Source organism: Euprymna scolopes, chromosome 30, assembly GCF_053919585.1.
Source record: "Euprymna scolopes isolate OS-2025 chromosome 30, ASM5391958v1, whole genome shotgun sequence".
Taxonomy (NCBI): domain Eukaryota; kingdom Metazoa; phylum Mollusca; class Cephalopoda; order Sepiida; family Sepiolidae; genus Euprymna; species Euprymna scolopes.
In genome coordinates, this window is record NC_136511.1 from 101,431,665 (window position 1) to 101,458,490 (window position 26,826).

The window sequence follows — 26,826 nt, forward strand, 5'->3', positions numbered from 1 at the left end:
TTTGAAAGATAGTAACTCCGCTGTTGTGGGGGCGATAGAGAGTAAATATAAATGCAGTAGTGTGAGCTAAAGCAACCCGGAAGCACATATAAGGTAAGTTAGGATCTTCCCTGGAGATGTCCCTCCCACATGGAAAGCTATCTTTAATATAGGCACATATTCCATGCCCATGGCGATCTTGGGGGTCAGATTTAGAAGTTAAGTTAGAGTATCCTGTAATTGCAAACTCATCAAGGGAAATAGCCTGTCCAATGCCAGTTTCACTTAAAAATAAAAGGTCTGGTTTAGTCTCCTGTAATTGGGTTTCAACCTCTGGAAGGTTAGAACGTAGACCCCTGATGTTGGAGAAGGAGACATGGTAGTAGGGGTCTACGTTGGAAGTTGGAGAACCGGGTTTTATTATAGATTATTTTGTATTTAAAACCCAAACTCAAAATAATTACCGATTCACAATGTTTCAAAATAGAGGGGCTATCTATTTATCTCTCTATTTAAATAAAACGACAAAAAGTCTATGTTCCAAATTCCAAGACTGTTTATTTCTTACCGTTTATTTCTTTCAGCATGTTAAAATGTCAATTCTTGACAGCACCTGTTTTGTAGCGTAGAAACAATTATATAATTATGATGTCAATTTTTGAATATTTTCCACCCTGACTCATCAGAAGAATAAGAACTGATTAACTTCAAAAAGAAAAGGTGAATTTGGGCATGATTACAAAAATCCAAAAAAAATCACAAGAGTAGTTGCAATTATGTTTTGTAATATTTACATAATTATGTATATACAGGGTGTCCACATTATGTAGCCAGACTTTGGGGAAGTATCCTGTAGATTATGTAGCTAGACTTTGTGGGCACCCTGTATATATATATATATATATATATATATATATATATATATATATATATATATATATATATATATATATATATACAGTGATGATCATATTTATTGGCACGGTAAAATAAAAGTTTAATTTTGTCTAATAAATTCTAAAAAAGGGATTAAATTAAAGAAAATAACAAAGTATATTATGTATTTTTAACTGGCCTTTCCGATGCAGCAATCGGATTTTAGAAAAAATAAATAACAAAGGAACAACAAACATAATTGCAAAAAACCCTTGTTCAAAATTATTGGCACGGCTTTGTTTTTCTTTTAGTATCAGTATAATATCAATCAATTTCCGGTTTACGTGCTTTCTGAACTTTTTTATAGCCATATTATGCTTGTTTAACGCTAATTCAGTGAATATTTTTTTTCAGATAATTTTTAGATAGCGATTTATTTAAACTATTATAAGTGACTAAATTATAATTTTCAATCGCCATGGTTAAAACTAAGGAACACAGCGAAGACGTCAGGAAGCTTGTTGTAGCATGCCATACCAATGGGGAGGGCTATGATAAGATTTCAAAGAAGCTAAACCTTCCCAAATTCACTGTTAGAGCCATAATAAACAAGTTCAAATCGCAAGGCCACGTTATGAGTTTAGAGGGTAGAGGGAGAAAAAGGATTCTTTCCCCAAGAGATGAACGGAAAATTGTTCGACAAGTAAAACAAAACCCAAGGATCTCTGTTGGGGAGATTGTTGATGAACAGAGCACCTCTGGAGTGAATGTATCTCGACATACAGTTGGTAGAGTTTTGAAGAGAGCTGGTTTAAAAGCATGTCGTCCGAGAAAGACTCCCTTATTGAAGCCTATGCACCTGAAAGCAAGGCTAGCCTTTGCAAAACGTCATATTGATAAAGATGTTGCATTCTGGAAACGTGTTCTATGGACTGACGAAACGAAAATAGAGTTATTTGGCCATAATAAAGTGTCTTATATTTACAGAAAATCTGGCGAAGCTTTCCTGCCTAAGAACACCATACCCACAGTGAAGCACGGTGGAGGCAGTTTGATGTTTTGGGGATCCTTTGCTGCCTCTGGACCAGGGCGACTTGTTAAGGTCACAGGTAGCATAAAAAAGGAAGATTATGTTAAAATATTGGATGAAAACCTGAAAGACTCTGCTAAAGAGCTCTCACTTGGTCGTCGTTGGTGGTTCATGCAAGATAATGACCCAAAGCATTCGGCTAAACTGACTAAGAAATGGCTTGAGGACAATCATATTAATGTTTTGGAGTGGCCATCACAAAGCCCAGACCTTAATCCAATTGAAAATTTATGGAGAACATTAAAATTGAGGGTAATGCAAAGGAAGCCTAAGAATCTTATTCAATTGGAGGATTATTGTCAGGAAGAGTGGGCTAAAATTACTACTGAAGAGTGCAACAACTTGGTTGTAAACTATGAAAAGCGACCGAGGAAGGTAATCAAGGCCAAAGGCTATACAATTGATTATTAAATAAATCGTGCCAATAATTTTGAACAAGGGTTTTTTGCAATTATGTTTGTTGTTCCTTTGTTATTTATTTTTTCTAAAATCCGATTGCTGCATCGGAAAGGCCAGTTAAAAATACATAATATACTTTGTTATTTTCTTTAATTTAATCCCTTTTTTAGAATTTATTAGACAAAATTTAACTTTTATTTTACCGTGCCAATAAATATGATCATCACTGTATATATATATACATGCATGCGTGTGTGTGTATGTGTGCATATATATATATATATATACAGGGTGCCCACAAAGTCTGGCTACATAATCTACAGGATGCTTCCACAAAGTCTGGCTACATTATGTAGCCAGACTTTGTGGACACCCTGTATATATATATATATATATATATATATATATATATATATATATATATATATATTTTCTCTCCTCTGATGAGATGGTAGACATCGAACCCCTATAGGTTAAGGAGATTAATTTTCTAAAACATTCTTTGTCTTGCTTAGAATAATAAAAATTCCTTGATATGAAACTCAACAACTTCATTTCATTTCAATGAGAGTTTTTTGAAATTCATTGAATTACAATTTAATTTATTTGCTCTATCTTGCATATTTTTTTTTTTTTTTTTTTTACACAGTGATCACCACTTATCAAGGCCCGGAAGCCACTCAGGGATAAGGGTTATTGCAAGTACATTACGTTAGTGAGGAGATTTGCTGAAGTGTTTACTTAAGGGGGCGGTTCATTAGGAATTTGTTAACATTGGACTTGAAGACATCCAAGTTGTAGTCTGGAGGGAAGCAGGCAGACGGAACAGAGTTCCACAGGCGTGCAGTTCTAAGAAAGAAGCTTTGTTCATGGAATCCGCGTTTTGATTTAGGCACAGATAAAGAGTGGGGAAAATTTTTCACAGTGGATTCAGCTAGATGGGTGTTTTTCGTGAAAGATTGGCGAGGGGGGACCAGAGATTGGAGTTCAGACGAGCATCTGCCATGGAAATAACGATAAAACAAGGACAGGCTCGCAACGTCTCTTCTGTGGGAGAGAGGTTGCAGGGTAGAGAAAAGGGAATCCCCCACTAAGCCACGAAGTCTATTTTGTACTCTGTCAAGGCAGGATAGGCTGTTTTTAGCAGCTCCTGCCCAGATATGGCAACAGTATTCCATCCTTGGACGTACTTGGCTTTTATATAGATAGAGAATTGCATCAGTAGTGAGATATCTTCTGGAGCGGTAGAAGGATCCCACCATCTTTCCAGCGACCTTGGCAACAGACTTGATGTACGTGTTCCATTTCAGATCAGGAGTAAAGGTCAAACCCAGAAGCTTGTCAAAACACGGACCCTCACCCAGACGAGAGCCATCCATCACAATTGATGCCAGATGGGGATCAGAGCGTTGATGATGTAAGGATAGGAGTTTGATTTTGGATGCATTAAAGGTAACCAGCCACGTCTTCCCCCACTGAACCACGCGCTCGAGATCAGAGGAGAGAGAATCAGAGAGAACTTTGTCATTTACAGCCTTTGATGTGTTGCCGTAGATGGTTGTGTCATCAGCATAGATGTCAACGAAAGATTTAAGTATGTGTTTAGGGAGGTCATTGATGTAGATCAGGAAGAGAGTTGGGCCCAGGATTGACCCCTGGGGGACTCCAGCATTTATATTGCAGGCCTCCGATTTTTGTCCATCGACCACTACTCTTATGAGCCTATCGGAGAGAAATGATTTAATGATTGAGAAAACATTTCCGGTTATACCGTAGCTGGAAATCTTGTGAAGTAGACCCTTATGCCATACTTTGTCAAAGGCCTTTGATATGTCAAGAGCAATTGCCCTAGAAAGGAAGCCTTTGTCAAGAGATTCACTTATCCTGTGGGATATAACCGTCAGCACATCTGCGGTAGATCTTGCAGAGCGGAAACCATATTGTGTGTCACTAAGAAGGTTATTCCTGCTGAGGTGGTTGACTATTTCTCTATTTAATATGGATTCCAGCAACTTACTCATAACACAGAGGAGACTTATAGGTCTGTATTGAGAGGGAGATGACTTATCACCTGAATTCTTAAATATAGGGCAAACTGAAGAGGTCTTCCAGGGAGTCGGAAAGCACTTCTCCTTAAGGCAGCGCTTAAATAGTTTCGTAAGTATGGGAGCAAGTTCTGGTTGAAGCTTTTTTAACACTATAATTGGGATGCCATCAGGGCCAGTTGCTTTACTGGAATCTAGGTTCTTTATTAGCTTGGCGACCTCCTGCACGGATATTTGTATGTTACCTAGCTTGTTCTGTGTTATAGGAGGGAATATGGGGAGTTGATGGCCTTCGTCGCATAGGGTAGAATTAGCTGCAAAGTTTTTTGCAAATAGTTTGGCCTTGTCTGACGCTGACGAGATGACCTCTGGTCCATTGATAATGGTTGGTATAGAACGCACACTTCTGTTCAGGATCCTATTTGTTATTTGCCAAAACTGGTGGGATCCAAGCCGCTGATCAGCTACCTGGGATTTAACAGTCTGGGCATATAGCTCTCTTGCATTTTTTATTACTCTTTTACAGTGGTTGCTGGCAGACCTGAAAGCAGCTTTAGTTTCAGTGCATCTATTACGTTGGTAGCTATGGAAAAAGTGATTTCTGTGCGCGATAGCAGCAGCACATTCTGGGGAGAACCATGGCTGGCTGTTAGGTTTTTGTTGAAATTTTTTAGATGGTATGAATTGGTCTATGCCTACAATTAACCATTCGGTCAGATCTGATACTATAGAGGACACATCCTTTTTAAACATGGAGTGCAGAGGTAAATCAGATATGAATGTATGGAAGCTATCCCAGTCAGCCATAGAGTATCGGTATATATCGAGCAATTCTTGTTTAGATGGGATAACTTATAGAATATTACTGCCAGTAATATTTTGTAAACCTACAATCTCACGTTTACATAACCACTGATTGTTAAATAAAAACTATTCCGAAGTATATATATATATATATATATATATATATATATATATATATATATAAGTATATATATATATATATATATATATATATATATATATATATATAAAGTTTTAATTGATCATTGGTTCATAATTGTTTTTTACTTTGTAATATAATTATATTTGGTTAATTTCTACTTTAAATATAAAAGGCACTTTATCCGTGTGTGTGTGTGTGTGTGTGTGTGTGTGTGTGTGTGTGTGTGTGTGCGTGCATTATTTGTCTGAGAGTGTTCTTAGATAAGTTTCGTATTGGAATGACTCAATAATCGAAAAAATCTGATTAAAGAAGGAACAGTTCAATTACACAGCCTAACATAAGCAAGCATAGTTGAGAAGTTTTATTACCACACAAACAGAAGGACCCAACATATAAGATCGACAGTAGGTTCTTTGATGAGACAGGGGTGTGTTCAAAATGAATGTTTCTGTTTACAGTACAATTGGACCATTGTGCTTGACTTTTGTATTTTAAACTTTAATGTAAGCTATTATATAAAAATAATTTTATAAAATCAACAGTAGGTTCTCTGTACAGTTCAACGTAGACTACAATATATTGTCAACTAAGTCACTGTAGGGAGGCATATGAAGCTTCACTGCAGAGGGTCCCTGACTAGGCCAGACAATCAAACAATTTGATTGAAAAATGAGCGATTTCACCGATTTCAATAATAATAAAAGTATTGGAAGTGTAGAAAGCTCATTGATCCTAATTCAATATGGGGAATGACGGGTATCCCTACTAGTAATTAATAATTAAACTGTTTAAAAATATTTTCAAGATAAAAAAATTCCAATTATATAAAAAAAACTTTAACACGATTTATTAAAATATTTTTAAAGTTAAAAAAAAAACATAAAAAACAATTTCATTTTATCATTTGTTAATAATTTAATAAATTGTTGAAAGCAAATTCTTATAAATATCTGACCTAAAATTTAATTGGAGATTTTTCAGGGATTAGCACCAGTTTGCAGCTTCTGATTTCTGATGCAGCAGCCATGACAAAGTAGATAGTTACTATTTTACCTGAAACGGTACTTACTTCTACAGCATTAAGTAGGGCATCTTTAGCAGTTGACACGGTGTAGGGCAGCAACTGGCGTTCCAGGTAGACTTTGTACACTTCCCGAAGGGTTATATTTAAAATTTCCTCCACACATTCACAGGGTGTCTCTTCATTATCAATAATTTCCTCGATCTCTCGCCTAAAAAAATTTTAAATGGTAAAAATCCATGAATCAAGATTTTTTTTTAAATACAGAAAAAAATTTTAGATTAAAATAAGGAGTATTTTTTTAATATGGTCGTTGTTTGTTATCTTGATGGTCTCATACAAACAATCCTGAGTAATGATTCTTTCTGTAGGGGGCTTGACTCACACAAGATATTTCTGGAAAGTCGAGTTGCTTCTGAATACTACCCTGATGTCATATGGATTACATATTCTTTGAATTTTTTTACAACAGGTCCTACTACATTGTATGCAAACTGGTGAGTTTTCGAGTAGTGCCCTTAGAACTGATGTCATGCTCTCTGGATAGTTGTTTTGGTGAAGGGTTCTCTGAAACTGTGCATTTCTTTTTGATATATATTACTGCTATCATAAGGTTGACAAGAAAGTTCTTGCGGTTTTTAACTTTTAAATTCAGATGAACATATTTCGATTCAAACAAAAATTTATTGATAAGTAAGCATCATCAAATATTATTATTTCAGATAAATAAGCATCATCAGAATTAACACACTTTTGCCAACGCAAAACAAGTATATTTATGCCAGTAGTGTAAAAATCTTGCATTTTGGTGGCGATGAAATCGCTGAAGGCGTTTTTGATATCGCTTAGGTTTTTATGCATGTCTCATGCAGAAATCTGTCAATATGCTTGAAAAAGGGGTAGTCTGTAGGTGAGACGTCTGGAGTATGTCGGATAGGACAGAGTTTCAGAGCCCAATGTGTTCAACTTCTACAGGGTCGGTTTAGCAACATGCAGTCAGGCATTGTCGTGGAGGAAAATTAGGCTTTTCTGTTGACTAATGCTGGGTATTGTTGTCAAAGTTTCTGATGCATTTCATTCATTTGTTGACAGCACTTCCCCGCCGTAATGGTTTCGGCTGCATTTAAAAAAGCTGTAATGGATGAGACCGATAGTAGACCACCAAACAGTCAGCATGACCTTCTTTTGGTGCAACTCTGGCTTCAGGAAGTGTCGTGGAGCTTTGTTGGCATCTAACCACTGAGCTGAGCATCGTTGGTTGTAGTAAAGAACCCACTTTGCATCGCAAGTAACAACCCAGTCAAGAAACGGGGCATTCTTGTTGTGTAAAAGAAAGGAAGATGACACTTCATACCAACATTTGTTTTGATTGTCATTCAATTAGTGAAGCACCCACTTATCAAGTTTTTTTTGTCTTTCCAATCTCTCTGAAGTGGCTGGAAATCATCATATACATTTACGCCTAATTCAGAAGCAAGTTCTCGAACAAATTGAGCATGGATTGGCTTCGACTAAGGTTCTTACTTGATCGTTGTCAACATCTGATGGACAACTAATACGCTCATCACCTTCAAGACTCTCATCACCGCCACAAAATTTCTTAAACCACCATTGTGCTGTGCGTTCAGTAGTGGTTCCAGGGCTAAACACTTAATTGATATTGTGAGCTGTTGCAGCAGCTTTTCGGCCTAGCTTGAATTGAAATAAGAAAATTGTGCAACTTTAATTTTTTCCATCTTGTATTACACGTTCTGAAAAGAAGACACATTTTTTTTAAAACGATTGTAATTTAAACGATTAGATCGAGTGAAAAACGCTCTTTAAAATGATATATAAAGTAAAATTATTATAGCGAAAACTCATTTGAAAATACATCATTTGAAATCAAAATTTAAAATTCCACAAGAACTTTCTTCTCAACCTAATACATATTGCTTTTTATCCGGGCAATAGACGATTCTTTTCTTTATATTATACTAGCAAGGGTGGGCGCCCAGCATTGCCCGGTTGTAAAATGCAGTTAAATATAATATTTTAATTTATGAAGATTTTGTATATCTTAATTAAATTAAGCACAATACTGTGGGGTTGCTTCCCAGCTTACTACTAGTTGTTTTCAAGTTTAATGTAGATAAGTTTTTTGTTGGATCTTCTGCTTAAATAATCAAATTCTTCTTAATTTCAGCCATCATTACCAATCATCACAGTTTTTTTTTATAGCCCATCTGAAAAACTCATTAACTATTATCCTTGATTTCACTACTTATCAAAGGCTGTTGGCCTTTGATAAGTGGTGACTCTTTAGTAAAAAACAAAGAGTAAATACATAATAAACATTATACCTTTTCATTTCTTTGAATAAAAACCGTTCTGTTTTCAATGCTATAGAAAGAGAAGATGAAGATAAACTGTGCTAATTATATCAGTTATGTTATGCACTAACTATCCACGTTCTCGTACGTGATCAGAAGTTTAACAAAAGAAATTCAATGAGAACAACAGAGTTATATTAATTTAATTATAATCTTTACTTGAGACACACAAAAATCGTTTAATTTAAGACACACAAAAATATATATAAAAGGGTAAAAAAAAATATTTTTATTTAAGCTGAAGATGAAGGGTATTAGGAGAAAGTGGTCAGCATATGCTGAGTAGTTTTATTATTCACATAAAGAAATTTCATAATTTTAAATTTATGTCATCTTTGGTCAGAAAAATATTTTTTTAAAAGTTGCCTTTTGTTAACAGGAGGTTTTAAAAAAAATTCTGTTGAATTGGAATCATTTTGGAGCTGAGGTTGAACTCATGACATTGACAAACCAACAACTGTCAAGTTAGCATGAAAAACTCTTTTATAGAGAGCACTACCCAGTATTAGAATATTCTAGAACCCTCTCAATCTTTCTTGTAACTTCTGGAAAATTCTAGAACTTTTTGGGTTTTTCTAAATCTTTCTATTTCTTTTTCTTTTTATTGTAGATTTCTGTGAAAGAAAATCTTTTTGAAATGATTGATAAGACCAATCTTTTAGGGAAGATAAATGAATCCCTCATAACAATGTATGTATATATATATATATATATATATATATATATATATATATATATATATATATATATATATATATATATATATATATATATATATATATATATATATATGTATATATATATATATAAAAGCAATTTTATAAGTAAACAAGTTTAATGGTCATATTTATCAAAGTATTCTTTCGTTTAGTTTACAAATAACACTGAAAAAAGAGAAATGAAGAGTAAAATATATCAAATATGTACATACCAGATGATTGTCAACGTCATATGGAAGTTTCAATTGTGACAAACGTTGAAGTTTGTGAATAAATGGTGAATCTTGCAAAGTGTTGCTATTGAAAGAACTATCAGATTGGATAAAATATGTAATCGTTGAAATTGATTGGAATTTCTTTTTATTCAAAGAGAACACAGACCGAAATATGTTATAATTGACTGGCTAGGTAGAATCAAATAGCGATTTGTCAAATGCAATGTTATTTAGGTTTAACCTTGAGTTAATTTTATATATTAGCTATTGGAGGTTCATCAATAAATTTCCATTGATATCAAAACATCCTGGATACATATTTATCAGTTCTTCAATTGTATTTACATGTGCTTTTCTACCTGTGGTTATTGAATATATTTTTTTTTTATTGTGAAGTAACTGATGTAAGTTGTACTAATGATAATGTACCAGATGCTGTTATGGTGATCACATCCACTAGTGACTGCACAGACAATGGGACAATTGGAATTTGGGGAATGCAATATGCATAAGAAGACAAGACAGAGAATGGGACACAGATTCAAAAAGAGATGGACAAGAATCCTGATGGGGTGGCCACTCATGGAAGTGGATGTTTACGCATTAGACCAGAAACTATTTAATCCACACACAAGAAGCTTTTAAATAATGGGCACTGATGACACATGCATGCAATTAAACTCAGAATCGATTTTCATCAAAATATGAAAAAAAAGACGAAAGTCATTTGTGGGTACAATTTACGAAGCTTCGTATCTGTTATTTATTCTGCAACAGCCAACGAAGGGATTGATAAAAGGGAAACCACTTTGCACAAACAAACGAAAGTACGAATCAGGTTGTCTACTTTACATTCTAAATTGAAGTTTTATAATCAAGCGATTATAACCCCACTGCATCATGTTACATATGTCCACAGTTTTTTGATCATTCATCCTTTATGATGTATCACTGCTTTTGGCAACTACCATTCATCTTTTATGACGTCATCCATTTTCAAGTAAACAGAACCTTTTTCTTGCACGGTGACAAGCAAGACAAAAATCTACAGAGTTTTAATAGTCGACTAGTAACCCATTTGCTCATTTAGCCTCTTTATAAAGTAATTAAAAACTACCATTTATCCTTTATGGTGTCATCCATTTTCAAGTAATCTACTATATTTATAAAGTAAAGTTGTTTTTCCCTCTCCAGTCAGACATGTTGACCTCGCTTTCTGCCAAGTGATACAGTAGAACCCCAGGATATGGTGGCCTATGATACGATTTTTTCAGGTTACGATGTGGAATACAATGTTTTTCTGGCCCCTGGTTATGGTATTTGCCCCACCTTACGGTGTTATTTATAATATTATTTGATTATATACATGTGTATTATATACTGTACTGTATTTTGTTACTTATTTTTAATGTGTATCCCAGGGTTCTACTGTGTATCTTTCTGTAAATTATCAATTGTTTACATTCAATTTCATAATTTTCTATGCTACTGCCAACCAAAATTGACTTTTCCAAACAAGTCATACTTAGAGGAGACAAAAAAAATCTTTCACTCAGTCAAAAAAGTCTGCAAACATTTCTCCGTTATTCAACAGGAATTTTAATTGGTTCTTCGTAATTATAGCGAAATTCGAAAATTGAAATGCTGAATTTCAAGTGAAACCAATGGTATCTACAGTATCATGTCACAATAATGAATATATCCAAAAATTACGAAATGCGATAAGGTAGAAAATTAATTACTAATTAAAGCCAAGGAAAACTTGAGAGGAAATGACAAGGATAAACTTAAAAGAAAGATCTTGCCAGAGATAGGTTAGTTTAGAAGTCAGTTTTGTAAAACTTTCCAACACACCCCAGCAAGTAAAACAGATGTTAAACAGATGATGATGATGATGATGATTCGGTTTTTATGTGCTCTCTCTGTCTTCCTTTTTCTTTTATTTTTCTTCTTTCTTTAATCTATTTCCTTCTCACTGCAGGAAGACATGACACAAGGTCAGAAAACGGAGGAGAGTCAAACCAACGCTTCTAAAGGAAGAGAACACTGACCTATTAAAAATTGCTTGGGTAGCCCAATTGGCATTTTTCAGTAGGGGTGTATCAAGCAGTAAGCAATAAACTTACTCCACCCAAAAGGCGAGAGGCAACAGCTTAGGAGGGTGGACCTCTTAGAACTGGACAGGACTAAAGCCATACTTCAGTCAACAGGAAAAAAAAACATTTCAACAATGGCATAGACTCTGACGTAATACAGAAATGAACGATATAAAAAAAAAGCAAAAAAAGCAGATATATCAAAATTTGAATTTAACTATAATAAGTATTATGGTATCTGTTCAGTGCACATTTACCTATAAGTATGGCCAACCACTTATAATTCAGTAACTGTAACTTTTTTTTTCAAAAATAATCAATTATAATAAACAGAACGACTCATAGAAATCTATCTATATTCTTTTTTCATTTTAATATACTTTCATAGAAATGTTTCTGTTATGTCAAAAAAAAACTATTCTCTTTACGTCACAAGTGTCACACTCATATATGAATTCCGTAGATAATATAACATACTGACCCAACGGGTCATGGGTAGTCTAGTATTATTATAGAGTCGTGATTTCAAAAGTAAAAAAAAAGTATTTGGATGCCATCAGCTAGAATCGAAACCAAAAGCAAAACTGTAACATTCAAAGCTGGTGACGTTACCACTGTACCAATGTGACATGTATATGAACTGATAATAAATTAAAAATAAACTAAGATGAATGTACAAAATGTATAACGATTTTTCCAATTGTTATTCATTTTTGATCCCTTTAAAAACTATTTTAAATGACTAAAGACCCATAAAAGAATGGTCCATAAAAAATCCAATCATTTGAGGTCAATAGCGCCGCTCTGCAATTTTTAGTTTTAGAGAAGATAGAGTTTTAAATATGGAGACAGACGGAAAGACAGACAGATATGTAGCCTTTTATATGTTAGAAGAATTATAAAACTCACTATATCTGTCTGTCTGTCTGTCTCCATATTTTCAAACTATCTCCTCCTATCAACTAAAAATTGCAGAGCAGCACTAGGGACCTCAAATAATTGGATTTTTTATGGACTGTTCTTTTATGGGTCTTTAGTCATCGAAAATAGTTTTTAAAGGGATCAAAAAGGAATAACAATTGAAAAAATCGTTATACATTTTGTACATTCATCTTAGTTTATTCTTAATCAGTCCATATACATGTCACATCGGTACAGTGGTAACATCACCAGCTTTGAATGCTACAGTTTTGCTTTTGGTTTCAATTCTAGCTGATGACCCCCAAATACTTTTTATTTTTACTTTTGAAATCACGACTCTATTATAATATATACAAAATCTGGGAAAATTAAAATATCACATTTAAGCGTATTTTATGACCATCACCCCACTCCCGTTATACTTAAAGCTAACATTGAAATGAAACAAACAAGAAATTGTGAAACGGAATTGGATGGGGTCACCAACTTAAGAAACACCATCTATTTCCTATGACATGTCATGACATAGACAACAAGTAATGATTCGAGTAAGTTAATATGTGTGATCATTAGTTAACACCATATATTGTGAGAAATTCTACAATTATAAGCAAGCCCCTCATTGACTAATTTGGCCACTCACTGTAATTGTTAAGACTAATCAAATTGGTCAATGTTTTAACCGCCAGTGATGAGCCTGGCGGGCTTTTCAATGGCTTTTCTCTTTACAGGCAATTCCATTAAAGCAGTTGAACAAGAAGGATGAAACTCAACTCTCTCTGGATATGAAGCTTTTGGACGCTTCTAATTTTCATCTCCTGGAGACTTTAATTTAAAGCCTAAATGATTAGGCTAAGTTATTATTAAATATGTCTCCCAGAGACTTTTTGAAGGTTAGAATTATCGACCTGTCATTAGTGACTTTTTACTCAAATGAACATTAATTATGAACTTCTGTAATGTCGACTCAAGTCAAGAATTGAATCTTTTCATCAGAAGGCTTTATACCAACCCCTTCAACGGCTGTAATTAATCCGATCTTCGAACAATGCTGTATCCGAATATCAGTTCCTGATGAAGATAAAAGAATTATTACCTTTCGAAGTTGTTACCAGTTCTATTCAGAGGCAAATTAGCCATTTCCTTTTTGCAATGAAGAACGAATAAAATTTGTGTCGAATTTTAGAGGGATGCTTTGTTGTAATTGTTGTTGATTTTTTGCCACTGTCTTGGAGCAAAAACAGGAAAGATAAAATATCTCACAATATGTCCTCTTCATTTCTGATTTTATACCTGTCTCAATACATCTAACTACCTAGTTTTGTTGATTGAATCTTCCAGGTTCAATCTCTGTATTCTGTGCAGAAGTTAGGTGTGGTCTCTTTAATTCAGTCATTCATTTTTAGTGACATGCGCAACACATTTTGTGATGTCATCTAGTATGCACGGATACAAACAAGCAAGCAAGATCCACAGTTTTAATAGATAGATATGTACATACATTTCATTGTGTTTAAAAGAATGATGACACACTGATATATGAAAATATAACAATATATCTTTATTGTTGATAACAATGATGGATGCTTCGTTGTTAGGAGGGAGATGCACACACAGGAATTCAACAGATTGATTCTTCTCAAACCAAAATCAAGTCAACCGACAAGGATATCCTTTTCGATTGTTATTATGTAACCATTTGTAACGATCTGAAATGCCACATTGGGTACGCATTATCACTGTAGCCACACCCGAAGGCCATTTTATTCAGCCATTGTCGTTTCGCTGAATTGACCTGACTTTGATTACACCTGTGTAACATTTTTATCGAAAATGACCTTTCAAACTTTATACTTGTAAGTTATCTTCTTTTTGACAATAGATCGTTTGTTTTTTTCTTCCCACACAAGTGCCTGGTGTCAGGTTCCTAATTTTTATTCAAATGACCTTTTGGTACATTTGATAATTATTTTATGTTATTTTTTGCATTTGTTGTCAGGTGTACGTCTTTGTCAAAATAATTTCTCGGTGCACAAAACCAGCTCATAATTTTTATTCAACTGATCTTCTGGTACATTTAATAATTATTTTATGTTATTTCTTGCATTTGTTGTCAGGTGTACGTCTTTGTCAAAATCATTTCTCGGTGCACACAACCGGCTCATAATTTTTATTCAACTGATCTTCTGGTACATTTAATAATTATTTTATGTTATTTCTTGCATTTGTTGTCAGGTGTACGTCTTTGTCAAAATCATTTCTCGGTGCACACAACCGGCTAATAATTTTTATTCAACTGATCTTCTGGTACATTTAATAATTATTTTATGTTATTTCTTGCATTTGTTGTCAGGTGTACGTCTTTGTCAAAATTATTTCTCGGTGCACACAACCGGCTCATAATTTTTATTCAACTGATCTTCTGGTACATTTAATAATTATTTTATGTTATTTCTTGCATTTGTTATCAGGTGTACGTCTTTGTCAAAATTATTTCTCGGTGCACACAACCGGCTCATAATTTTTATTCAACTGATCTTCTGGTACATTTAATAATTATTTTATGTTATTTCTTGCATTTGTTGTCAGGTGTACGTCTTTGTCAAAATTATTTCTCGGTGCACACAACCGGCTCATAATTTTTATTCAACTGATCTTCTGGTACATTTAATAATTATTTTATGTTATTTCTTGCATTTGTTGTCAGGTGTACGTCTTTGTCAAAATAATTTCTCGGTGCACACAACCGGCTCATAATTTTTATTCAACTGATCTTCTGGTACATTTAATAATTATTTTATGTTATTTCTTGCATTTGTTGTCAGGTGTACGTCTTTGTCAAAATAATTTCTCGGTGCACACAACCGGCTCATAATTTTTATTCAACTGATCTTCTGGTACATTTAATAATTATTTTATGTTATTTCTTGCATTTGTTGTCAGGTGTACGTCTTTGTCAAAATTATTTCTCGGTGCACACAACCGGCTCATAATTTTTATTCAACTGATCTTCTGGTACATTTAATAATTATTTTATGTTATTTCTTGCATTTGTTGTCAGGTGTACGTCTTTGTCAAAATAATTTCTCGGTGCACACAACCGGCTCATAATTTTTATTCAACTGATCTTCTGGTACATTTAATAATTATTTTATGTTATTTCTTGCATGAGTTGTCAGGTGTACGTCTTTGTCAAAATCATTTCTCGGTGCACACAACCGGCTCATAATTTTTATTCAACTGATCTTCTGGTACATTTAATAATTATTTTATGTTATTTCTTGCATTTGTTGTCAGGTGTACGTCTTTGTCAAAATAATTTCTCGGTGCACACAACCGGCTCATAATTTTTATTCAACTGATCTTCTGGTACATTTAATAATTATTTTATGTTATTTCTTGCATTTGTTGTCAGGTGTACGTCTTTGTCAAAATAATTTCTCGGTGCACACAACCGGCTCATAATTTTTATTCAACTGATCTTCTGGTACATTTAATAATTATTTTATGTTATTTCTTGCATTTGTTGTCAGGTGTACGTCTTTGTCAAAATAATTTCTCGGTGCACACAACCGGCTCATAATTTTTATTCAACTGATCTTCTGGTACATTTAATAATTATTTTATGTTATTTCTTGCATTTGTTGTCAGGTGTACGTCTTTGTCAAAATAATTTCTCGGTGCACACAACCGGCTCATAATTTTTATTCAACTGATCTTCTGGTACATTTAATAATTATTTTATGTTATTTCTTGCATTTGTTGTCAGGTGTACGTCTTTGTCAAAATCATTTCTCGGTTCACACAACCGGCTCATAATTTTTATTCAACTGATCTTCTGGTACATTTAATAATTATTTTATGTTATTTCTTGCATTTGTTGTCAGGTGTACGTCTTTGTCAAAATAATTTCTCGGTGCACACAACCGGCTCATAATTTTTATTCAACTGATCTTCTGGTACATTTAATAATTATTTTATGTTATTTCTTGCATTTGTTGTCAGGTGTACGTCTTTGTCAAAATAATTTCTCGGTGCAAACAACCGGCTCATAATTTTTATTCAACTGATCTTCTGGTACATTTAATAATTATTTTATGTTATTTCTTGCATTTGTTGTCAGGTGTACGTCTTTGTCAAAATTATTTCTCAGTGCACACAACCGGCTCATAATTTTTATTCAACTGATCTTCTGGTACATTTAATAATTATTTTATGTTATTTCTTGCATTTGTTGTCAGGTGTACGTCTTTGTCAAAATAATTTCTCGGTGCACACAACCGGCTCATAATTTTTATTCAACTGATCTTCTGGTACATTTAATAATTATTTTATGTTATTTCTTGCATTTGTTGTCAGGTGTACGTCTTTGTCAAAATTATTTCTCGGTGCACACAACCGGCTCATAATTTTTATTCAACTGATCTTCTGGTACATTTAATAATTATTTTATGTTATTTCTTGCATTTGTTGTCAGGTGTACGTCTTTGTCAAAATAATTTCTCGGTGCACACAACCGGCTCATAATTTTTATTCAACTGATCTTCTGGTACATTTAATAATTATTTTATGTTATTTCTTGCATTTGTTGTCAGGTGTACGTTTTTGTCAAAATAATTTCTCGGTGCACACAACCGGCTCATAATTTTTATTCAACTGATCTTCTGGTACATTTAATAATTATTTTATGTTATTTCTTGCATTTGTTGTCAGGTGTACGTCTTTGTCAAAATTATTTCTCGGTGCACACAACCGGCTCATAATTTTTATTCAAGTGATCTTCTGGTACATTTAATAATTATTTTATGTTATTTCTTGCATTTGTTGTCAGGTGTACGTCTTTGTCAAAATTATTTCTCGGTGCACACAACCGGCTCATAATTTTTATTCAACTGATCTTCTGGTACATTTAATAATTATTTTATGTTATTTCTTGCATTTGTTGTCAGGTGTACGTCTTTGTCAAAATTATTTCTCGGTGCACACAACCGGCTCATAATTTTTATTCAAGTGATCTTCTGGTACATTTAATAATTATTTTATGTTATTTCTTGCATTTGTTGTCAGGTGTACGTCTTTGTCAAAATTATTTCTCGGTGCACACAACCGGCTCATAATTTTTATTCAACTGATCTTCTGGTACATTTAATAATTATTTTATGTTATTTCTTGCATTTGTTGTCAGGTGTACGTCTTTGTCAAAATTATTTCTCGGTGCACACAACCGGCTCATAATTTTTATTCAACTGATCTTCTGGTACATTTAATAATTATTTTATGTTATTTCTTGCATTTGTTGTCAGGTGTACGTCTTTGTCAAAATTATTTCTCGGTGCACACAACCGGCTCATAATTTTTATTCAACTGATCTTCTGGTACATTTAATAATTATTTTATGTTATTTCTTGCATTTGTTGTCAGGTGTACGTCTTTGTCAAAATAATTTCTCGGTGCACACAACCGGCTCATAATTTTTATTCAACTAATCTTCTGGTACATTTAATAATTATTTTATGTTATTTCTTGCATTTGTTGTCAGGTGTACGTCTTTGTCAAAATTATTTCTCGGTGCTCACAACCGGCTCATAATTTTTATTCAACTGATCTTCTGGTACATTTAATAATTATTTTATGTTATTTCTTGCATTTGTTGTCAGGTGTACGTCTTTGTCAAAATAATTTCTCGGTGCACACAACCGGCTCATAATTTTTATTCAACTGATCTTCTGGTACATTTAATAATTATTTTATGTTATTTCTTGCATTTGTTGTCAGGTGTACGTCTTTGTCAAAATTATTTCTCGGTGCACACAACCGGCTCATAATTTTTATTCAACTGATCTTCTGGTACATTTAATAATTATTTTATGTTATTTCTTGCATTTGTTGTCAGGTGTACGTCTTTGTCAAAATTATTTCTCGGTGCACACAACCGGCTCATAATTTTTATTCAACTGATCTTCTGGTACATTTAATAATTATTTTATGTTATTTCTTGCATTTGTTGTCAGGTGTACGTTTTTGTCAAAATAATTTCTCGGTGCACACAACCGGCTCATAATTTTTATTCAACTAATCTTCTGGTACATTTAATAATTATTTTATGTTATTTCTTGCATTTGTTGTCAGGTGTACGTCTTTGTCAAAATTATTTCTCGGTGCACACAACCGGCTCATAATTTTTATTCAACTGATCTTCTGGTACATTTAATAATTATTTTATGTTATTTCTTGCATTTGTTGTCAGGTGTACGTCTTTGTCAAAATTATTTCTCGGTGCACACAACCGGCTCATAATTTTTATTCAACTGATCTTCTGGTACATTTAATAATTATTTTATGTTATTTCTTGCATTTGTTGTCAGGTGTACGTCTTTGTCAAAATAATTTCTCGGTGCACACAACCGGCTCATAATTTTTATTCAACTGATCTTCTGGTACATTTAATAATTATTTTATGTTATTTCTTGCATTTGTTGTCAGGTGTACGTCTTTGTCAAAATAATTTCTCGGTGCACACAACCGGCTCATAATTTTTATTCAACTGATCTTCTGGTACATTTAATAATTATTTTATGTTATTTCTTGCATTTGTTGTCAGGTGTACTTCTTTGTCAAAATAATTTCTCGGTGCACACAACCGGCTCATAATTTTTATTCAACTGATCTTCTGGTACATTTAATAATTATTTTATGTTATTTCTTGCATTTGTTGTCAGGTGTACGTCTTTGTCAAAATTATTTCTCGGTGCACACAACCGGCTCATAATTTTTATTCAACTGATCTTCTGGTACATTTAATAATTATTTTATGTTATTTCTTGCATTTGTTGTCAGGTGTACGTCTTTGTCAAAATAATTTCTCGGTGCACACAACCAGCTCATAATTTTTATTCAACTGATCTTCTGGTACATTTAATAATTATTTTATGTTATTTCTTGCATTTGTTGTCAGGTGTACGTCTTTGTCAAAATAATTTCTCGGTGCACACAACCGGCTCATAATTTTTATTCAACTGATCTTCTGGTACATTTAATAATTATTTTATGTTATTTCTTGCATTTGTTGTCAGGTGTACGTCTTTGTCAAAATAATTTCTTGGTGCACACAACCGGCTCATAATTTTTATTCAACTGATCTTCTGGTACATTTAATAATTATTTTATGTTATTTCTTGCATTTGTTGTCAGGTGTACGTCTTTGTCAAAATAATTTCTCGGTGCACACAACCGGCTCATAATTTTTATTCAACTGATCTTCTGGTACATTTAATAATTATTTTATGTTATTTCTTGCATTTGTTGTCAGGTGTACGTCTTTGTCAAAATTATTTCTCAGTGCACACAACCGGCTCATAATTTTTATTCAACTGATCTTCTGGTACATTTAATAATTATTTTATGTTATTTCTTGCATTTGTTGTCAGGTGTACGTCTTTGTCAAAATTATTTCTCAGTGCACACAACCGGCTCATAATTTTTATTCAACTGATCTTCTGGTACATTTAATAATTATTTTATGTTATTTCTTGCATTTGTTGTCAGGTGTACGTCTTTGTCAAAATTATTTCTCAGTGCACACAACCGGCTCATAATTTTTATTCAACTGATCTTCTGGTACATTTAATAATTATTTTATGTTATTTCTTGCATTTGTTGTCAGGTGTACGTCTTTGTCAAAATCATTTCTCGGTGCACACAACCGGCTCATAATTTTTATTCAACTGATCTTCTGGTACATTTAATAATTATTTTATGTTATTTCTTGCATTTGTTGTCAGGTGTACGTCTTTGTCAAAATTATTTCTCGGTGCACACAACCGGCTCATAATTTTTATTCAACTGATCTTCTGGTACATTTAATAATTATTTTATGTTATTTCTTGCATTTGTTGTCAGGTGTACGTCTTTGTCAAAATTATTTCTCGGTGCACACAACCGGCTCATAATTTTTATTCAACTGATCTTCTGGTACATTTAATAATTATTTTATGTTATTTCTTGCATTTGTTGTCAGGTGTACGTCTTTGTCAAAATTATTTCTCGGTGCACACAACCGGCTCATAATTTTTATTCAACTGATCTTCTGGTACATTTAATAATTATTTTATGTTATTTCTTGCATTTGTTGTCAGGTGTACGTCTTTGTCAAAATCATTTCTCGGTGCACACAACCGGCTCATAATTTTTATTCAACTGATCTTCTGGTACATTTAATAATTATTTTATGTTATTTCTTGCATTTGTTGTCAGGTGTACGTCTTTGTCAAAATTATTTCTCGGTGCACACAACCGGCTCATAATTTTTATTCAACTGATCTTCTGGTACATTTAATAATTATTTTATGTTATTTCTTGCATTTGTTGTCAGGTGTACGTCTTTGTCAAAATTATTTCTCGGTGCACACAACCGGCTCATAATTTTTATTCAACTGATCTTCTGGTACATTTAATAATTATTTAATGCTATTTCTTGCATTTGTTGTCAGGTGTACGTCTTTGTCAAAATAATTTCTCGGTGCACACAACCGGCTCATAATTTTTATTCAACTGATCTTCTGGTACATTTAATAATTATTTTATGTTATTTCTTGCATTTGTTGTCAGGTGTACGTCTTTGTCAAAATTATTTCTCAGTGCACACAACCGGCTCATAATTTTTATTCAACTGATCTTCTGGTACATTTAATAATTATTTTATGTTATTTCTTGCATTTGTTGTCAGGTGTACGTCTTTGTCAAAATTATTTCTCAGTGCACACAACCGGCTCATAATTTTTATTCAACTGATCTTCTGGTACATTTAATAATTATTTTATGTTATTTCTTGCATTTGTTGTCAGGTGTACGTCTTTGTCAAAATTATTTCTCAGTGCACACAACCGGCTCATAATTTTTATTCAACTGATCTTCTGGTACATTTAATAATTATTTTATGTTATTTCTTGCATTTGTTGTCAGGTGTACGTCTTTGTCAAAATCATTTCTCGGTGCACACAACCGGCTCATAATTTTTATTCAACTGATCTTCTGGTACATTTAATAATTATTTTATGTTATTTCTTGCATTTGTTGTCAGGTGTACGTCTTTGTCAAAATAATTTCTCGGTGCACACAACCGGCTCATAATTTTTATTCAACTGATCTTCTGATACATTTAATAATTATTTTATGTTATTTCTTGCATTTGTTGTCAGGTGTACGTCTTTGTCAAAATTATTTCTCGGTGCACACAACCGGCTCATAATTTTTATTCAACTGATCTTCTGGTACATTTAATAATTATTTTATGTTATTTCTTGCATTTGTTGTCAGGTGTACGTCTTTGTCAAAATCATTTCTCGGTGCACACAACCGGCTCATAATTTTTATTCAACTGATCTTCTGGTACATTTAATAATTATTTTATGTTATTTCTTGCATTTGTTGTCAGGTGTACGTCTTTGTCAAAATTATTTCTCGGTGCACACAACCGGCTCATAATTTTTATTCAACTGATCTTCTGGTACATTTAATAATTATTTTATGTTATTTCTTGCATTTGTTGTCAGGTGTACGTCTTTGTCAAAATTATTTCTCGGTGCACACAACCGGCTCATAATTTTTATTCAACTGATCTTCTGGTACATTTAATAATTATTTTATGCTATTTCTTGCATTTGTTGTCAGGTGTACGTCTTTGTCAAAATTATTTCTCGGTGCACACAACCGGCTCATAATTTTTATTCAACTGATCTTCTGGTACATTTAATAATTATTTTATGTTATTTCTTGCATTTGTTGTCAGGTGTACGTCTTTGTCAAAATAATTTCTCGGTGCACACAACCGGCTCATAATTTTTATTCAACTGATCTTCTGGTACATTTAATAATTATTTTATGTTATTTCTTGCATTTGTTGTCAGGTGTACGTCTTTGTCAAAATTATTTCTCGGTGCACACAACCGGCTCATAATTTTTATTCAACTGATCTTCTGGTACATTTAATAATTATTTTATGTTATTTCTTGCATTTGTTGTCAGGTGTACGTCTTTGTCAAAATAATTTCTCGGTGCACACAACCGGCTCATAATTTTTATTCAACTGATCTTCTGGTACATTTAATAATTATTTTATGTTATTTCTTGCATTTGTTGTCAGGTGTATGTCTTTGTCAAAATAATTTCTCGGTGCACACAACCGGCTCATAATTTTTATTCAACTGATCTTCTGGTACATTTAATAATTATTTTATGTTATTTCTTGCATTTGTTGTCAGGTGTACGTCTTTGTCAAAATTATTTCTCGGTGCACACAACCGGCTCATAATTTTTATTCAACTGATCTTCTGGTACATTTAATAATTATTTTATGTTATTTCTTGCATTTGTTGTCAGGTGTACGTCTTTGTCAAAATTATTTCTCGGTGCACACAACCGGCTCATAATTTTTATTCAACTGATCTTCTGGTACATTTAATAATTATTTTATGTTATTTCTTGCATTTGTTGTCAAGTGTACGTCTTTGTCAAAATTATTTCTCGGTGCACACAACCGGCTCATAATTTTTATTCAACTGATCTTCTGGTACATTTAATAATTATTTTATGTTATTTCTTGCATTTGTTGTCAGGTGTACGTCTTTGTCAAAATTATTTCTCAGTGCACACAACCGGCTCATAATATTTATTCAACTGATCTTCTGGTACATTTAATAATTATTTCATGTTATTTCTTGCATTTGTTGTCAGGTGTACGTCTTTGTCAAAATCATTTCTCGGTGCACACAACCGGCTCATAATTTTTATTCAACTGATCTTCTGGTACATTTAATAATTATTTTATGTTATTTCTTGCATTTGTTGTCAGGTGTACGTCTTTGTCAAAATAATTTCTCGGTGCACACAACCGGCTCATAATTTTTATTCAACTGATCTTCTGGTACATTTAATAATTATTTTATGTTATTTCTTGCATTTGTTGTCAGGTGTACGTCTTTGTCAAAATAATTTCTCGGTGCACACAACCGGCTCATAATTTTTATTCAACTGATCTTCTGGTACATTTAATAATTATTTTATGTTATTTCTTGCATTTGTTGTCAGGTGTACGTCTTTGTCAAAATAATTTCTCGGTGCACACAACCGGCTCATAATTTTTATTCAACTGATCTTCTGGTACATTTAATAATTATTTTATGTTATTTCTTGCATTTGTTGTCAGGTGTACGTCTTTGTCAAAATTATTTCTCGGTGCACACAACCGGCTCATAATTTTTATTCAACTGATCTTCTGGTACATTTAATAATTATTTAATGCTATTTCTTGCATTTGTTGTCAGGTGTACGTCTTTGTCAAAATAATTTCTCGGTGCACACAACCGGCTCATAATTTTTATTCAACTGATCTTCTGGTACATTTAATAATTATTTTATGTTATTTCTTGCATTTGTTGTCAGGTGTACGTCTTTGTCAAAATAATTTCTCGGTGCACACAACCGGCTCATAATTTTTATTCAACTGATCTTCTGGTACATTTAATAATTATTTTATGTTATTTCTTGCATTTGTTGTCAGGTGTACGTCTTTGTCAAAATTATTTCTCGGTGCACACAACCGGCTCATAATTTTTATTCAACTGATCTTCTGGTACATTTAATAATTATTTTATGTTATTTCTTGCATTTGTTGTCAGGTGTACGTCTTTGTCAAAATTATTTCTCGGTGCACACAACCGGCTCATAATTTTTATTCAACTGATCTTCTGGTACATTTAATAATTATTTTATGCTATTTCTTGCATTTGTTGTCAGGTGTACGTCTTTGTCAAAATTATTTCTCGGTGCACACAACCGGCTCATAATTTTTATTCAACTGATCTTCTGGTACATTTAATAATTATTTTATGCTATTTCTTGCATTTGTTGTCAGGTGTACGTCTTTGTCAAAATACATTTAATAATTATTTTATGTTGTTCTTTTTTGGCATTTGACTAGGTGCATGCTTTTGTCAAAAAATTTTTCTCGGTACACATGGGCTAGGTATTCGACACATGATACATGTTGAAATTGTTATAAGAAACCTCTTTTATCAGAACTTTTCATTGATGTCACCCTAGAAATAAAAATGTGTCTCACAGACAATGGTCAGTTCAGATGTATACAACACAGCTAATAAAATCATAAAATGAATACCACGTCTCCTCTCAATTCTTGATTTTGTTCTTGTATCAATTTATTAGACCGCGACTCATGTAAAAAGTTAGAATTTTGTTGTGTAGATAACACACAGCAACAGTAGCTGTCACAATGTTTCTCTCTTTCCTTTTTTCTTTCTTTTTTGTTGCAGCTAGCTTCTTTTAAATAAGAATGGTTGTAAAAGTTACAACAGCAAACAATCATTTGAGCAGCAGTTCCAAATACAATTGCTCTCTTTCACAGTACAGAAACAGGAGAAAGATTTTATAAGCTTATCTGATGATACGTGTTACTAGAGATTTACTGTCTGTGCTGCAACATCCATAACGCGTAGTCTGAATCCTATTGTTTTACTTTGAATGGAATTTCCGACAAACATAACTATTGATGACATAACAGATTTTAAAGGAAATGATTAATAGTTGGGAAATCAACAACAATAAATAACAATTTATTTTTGTTTACCTACTCATGTTTGATGTATTTTCTATGAAAAAATAATTTAATATTTTTAATAGAAAATATAAGCATGTAAAGGTACTATTAGACTTACCAGTTTTGTTCATTGAGTCGTCCAGGTCCAATCTCTGTATTCTGCACAGGATGTGGAGGTGGTTGCACCACTTTATTCCTGTCTGCTTTTTGTTTAGACATTAAGAACGCGGTAGCGACAATGGGTTACCACTGTAAAACCTAAACAACAACAACAACAAAAAACAGCTAAGAAATAAGAATGAGAAAGCTTTTCACCACTGTATGGTACTTATGGATCATTCAATTTGTACAAGTCTTAATTTTTTAAGCAATTATAAACAATGTTTTTTTGTTTTTTACTTCAATACAAAAATTTCTTTATCAATTCATTTCAAGCAAAACTAGCAATGAAAAAATCGGGTTATTAATAACTAGAATCTCTGAAGCATATGTACACAATAACATTTGTTGATGTGATTAAATGTGTAAAACCTTGCTACAAACCTGGATTTGTGAAGCATGTAGTGTCTGGTGGCAGACAAAAAAAAAATTTTTTTTTTAATGGCTAGTGCTTCTATTTATATGCTGCCGATCTTCTGGAGTAACAAGATTTCTCGTCACCTCATATGTAAATGAGATGCTGCTGGTTTGAATAAAAAGCCTTTTTTTTTTCAAAGATTAGACTGGATTTGGAGTAGCAGCCTTTAACTGCAGTGTGTAGAATTTGGAGTCAGAAGCTTTGACAGAAGTCTGTCAAAGTTAACCCAGAAATTTTTAATTAAAAGTGAAGAATAGTTAACAATCTATTTGAGAAAGTGCAGAATAGTTAACAATCTATTATTAACCACAATTGATGTTGGATTTGTGGAGCATGATAACAAAGTATTGATTATGTCATAAATTTTATATTCCACTGAGTTATAATATATGAGCTCTGTTCAACTTTAAGTCCTCATTATTGAACTAAATTTCACCTTCAGTATTTAGTTGTATAATAGAGATTTAGAATAGTTTTATATTTATATATTCATTGTGTTTTTTGTCTTATCTTTTGGTAATACAACTAAAGTTATAATAAATGCATGCGATTTTTTTAGTTAGTGTTAGTGTGATTGCAAGAGTTAAGAATTAAGAGTGAATGGAATAAGTTCAGGGAACTTATGTCATTACTAACCAGCAGAGTGTTACCATTGTTGATCAATGAAAGAGGCTATCAGTCGTGTGTATGCAGTGTGATGATGTATATAAGTAAAATATAGCCAGTGGCGTTTGAGAGCATGCATTGCATGGAGAGAAATGATATGAGAATTATATGATAGATGTGTAATTTGAGTCTGATAGGCTTAGTTCCAAGGAAGATTAAATCTGAACAGCATAGACAAATGTGTATAGGACAGGAGACTTTGATGGTATGGCTACATTAAAACAATTTTCAAGTTCTTGGATTAGTAGATGTAGAACAGTTGAAATAGCAGGTTAAATTCATATGAGAAGG

General features: G+C 32.9%; 1 protein-coding gene across 3 annotated transcripts in view; it reads right to left on the minus strand.

Annotated features, from left to right (window-relative positions):
- LOC145254911 (uncharacterized) overlaps positions 1–26,826 on the minus strand; it is a 72,250-nt gene that overhangs the window by 37,831 nt on the left and 7,593 nt on the right. For 2 of the 3 annotated variants that reach the window (XM_080113866.1, XM_080113865.1), the window contains exons 2-3: positions 25,411–25,550; positions 6,405–6,567 (exon numbers count right to left, since the gene is read on the minus strand). In XM_080113866.1, the coding sequence (XP_079969992.1) occupies positions 6,405–6,567; positions 25,411–25,511 (264 nt within the window). In that variant the 5' untranslated portion in view covers positions 25,512–25,550. Of the gene's footprint in view, positions 1–6,404; positions 6,568–9,659; positions 9,826–25,410; positions 25,551–26,826 lie in introns of those variants that run through there. The other variant, XM_080113867.1, reaches the window with a different exon arrangement.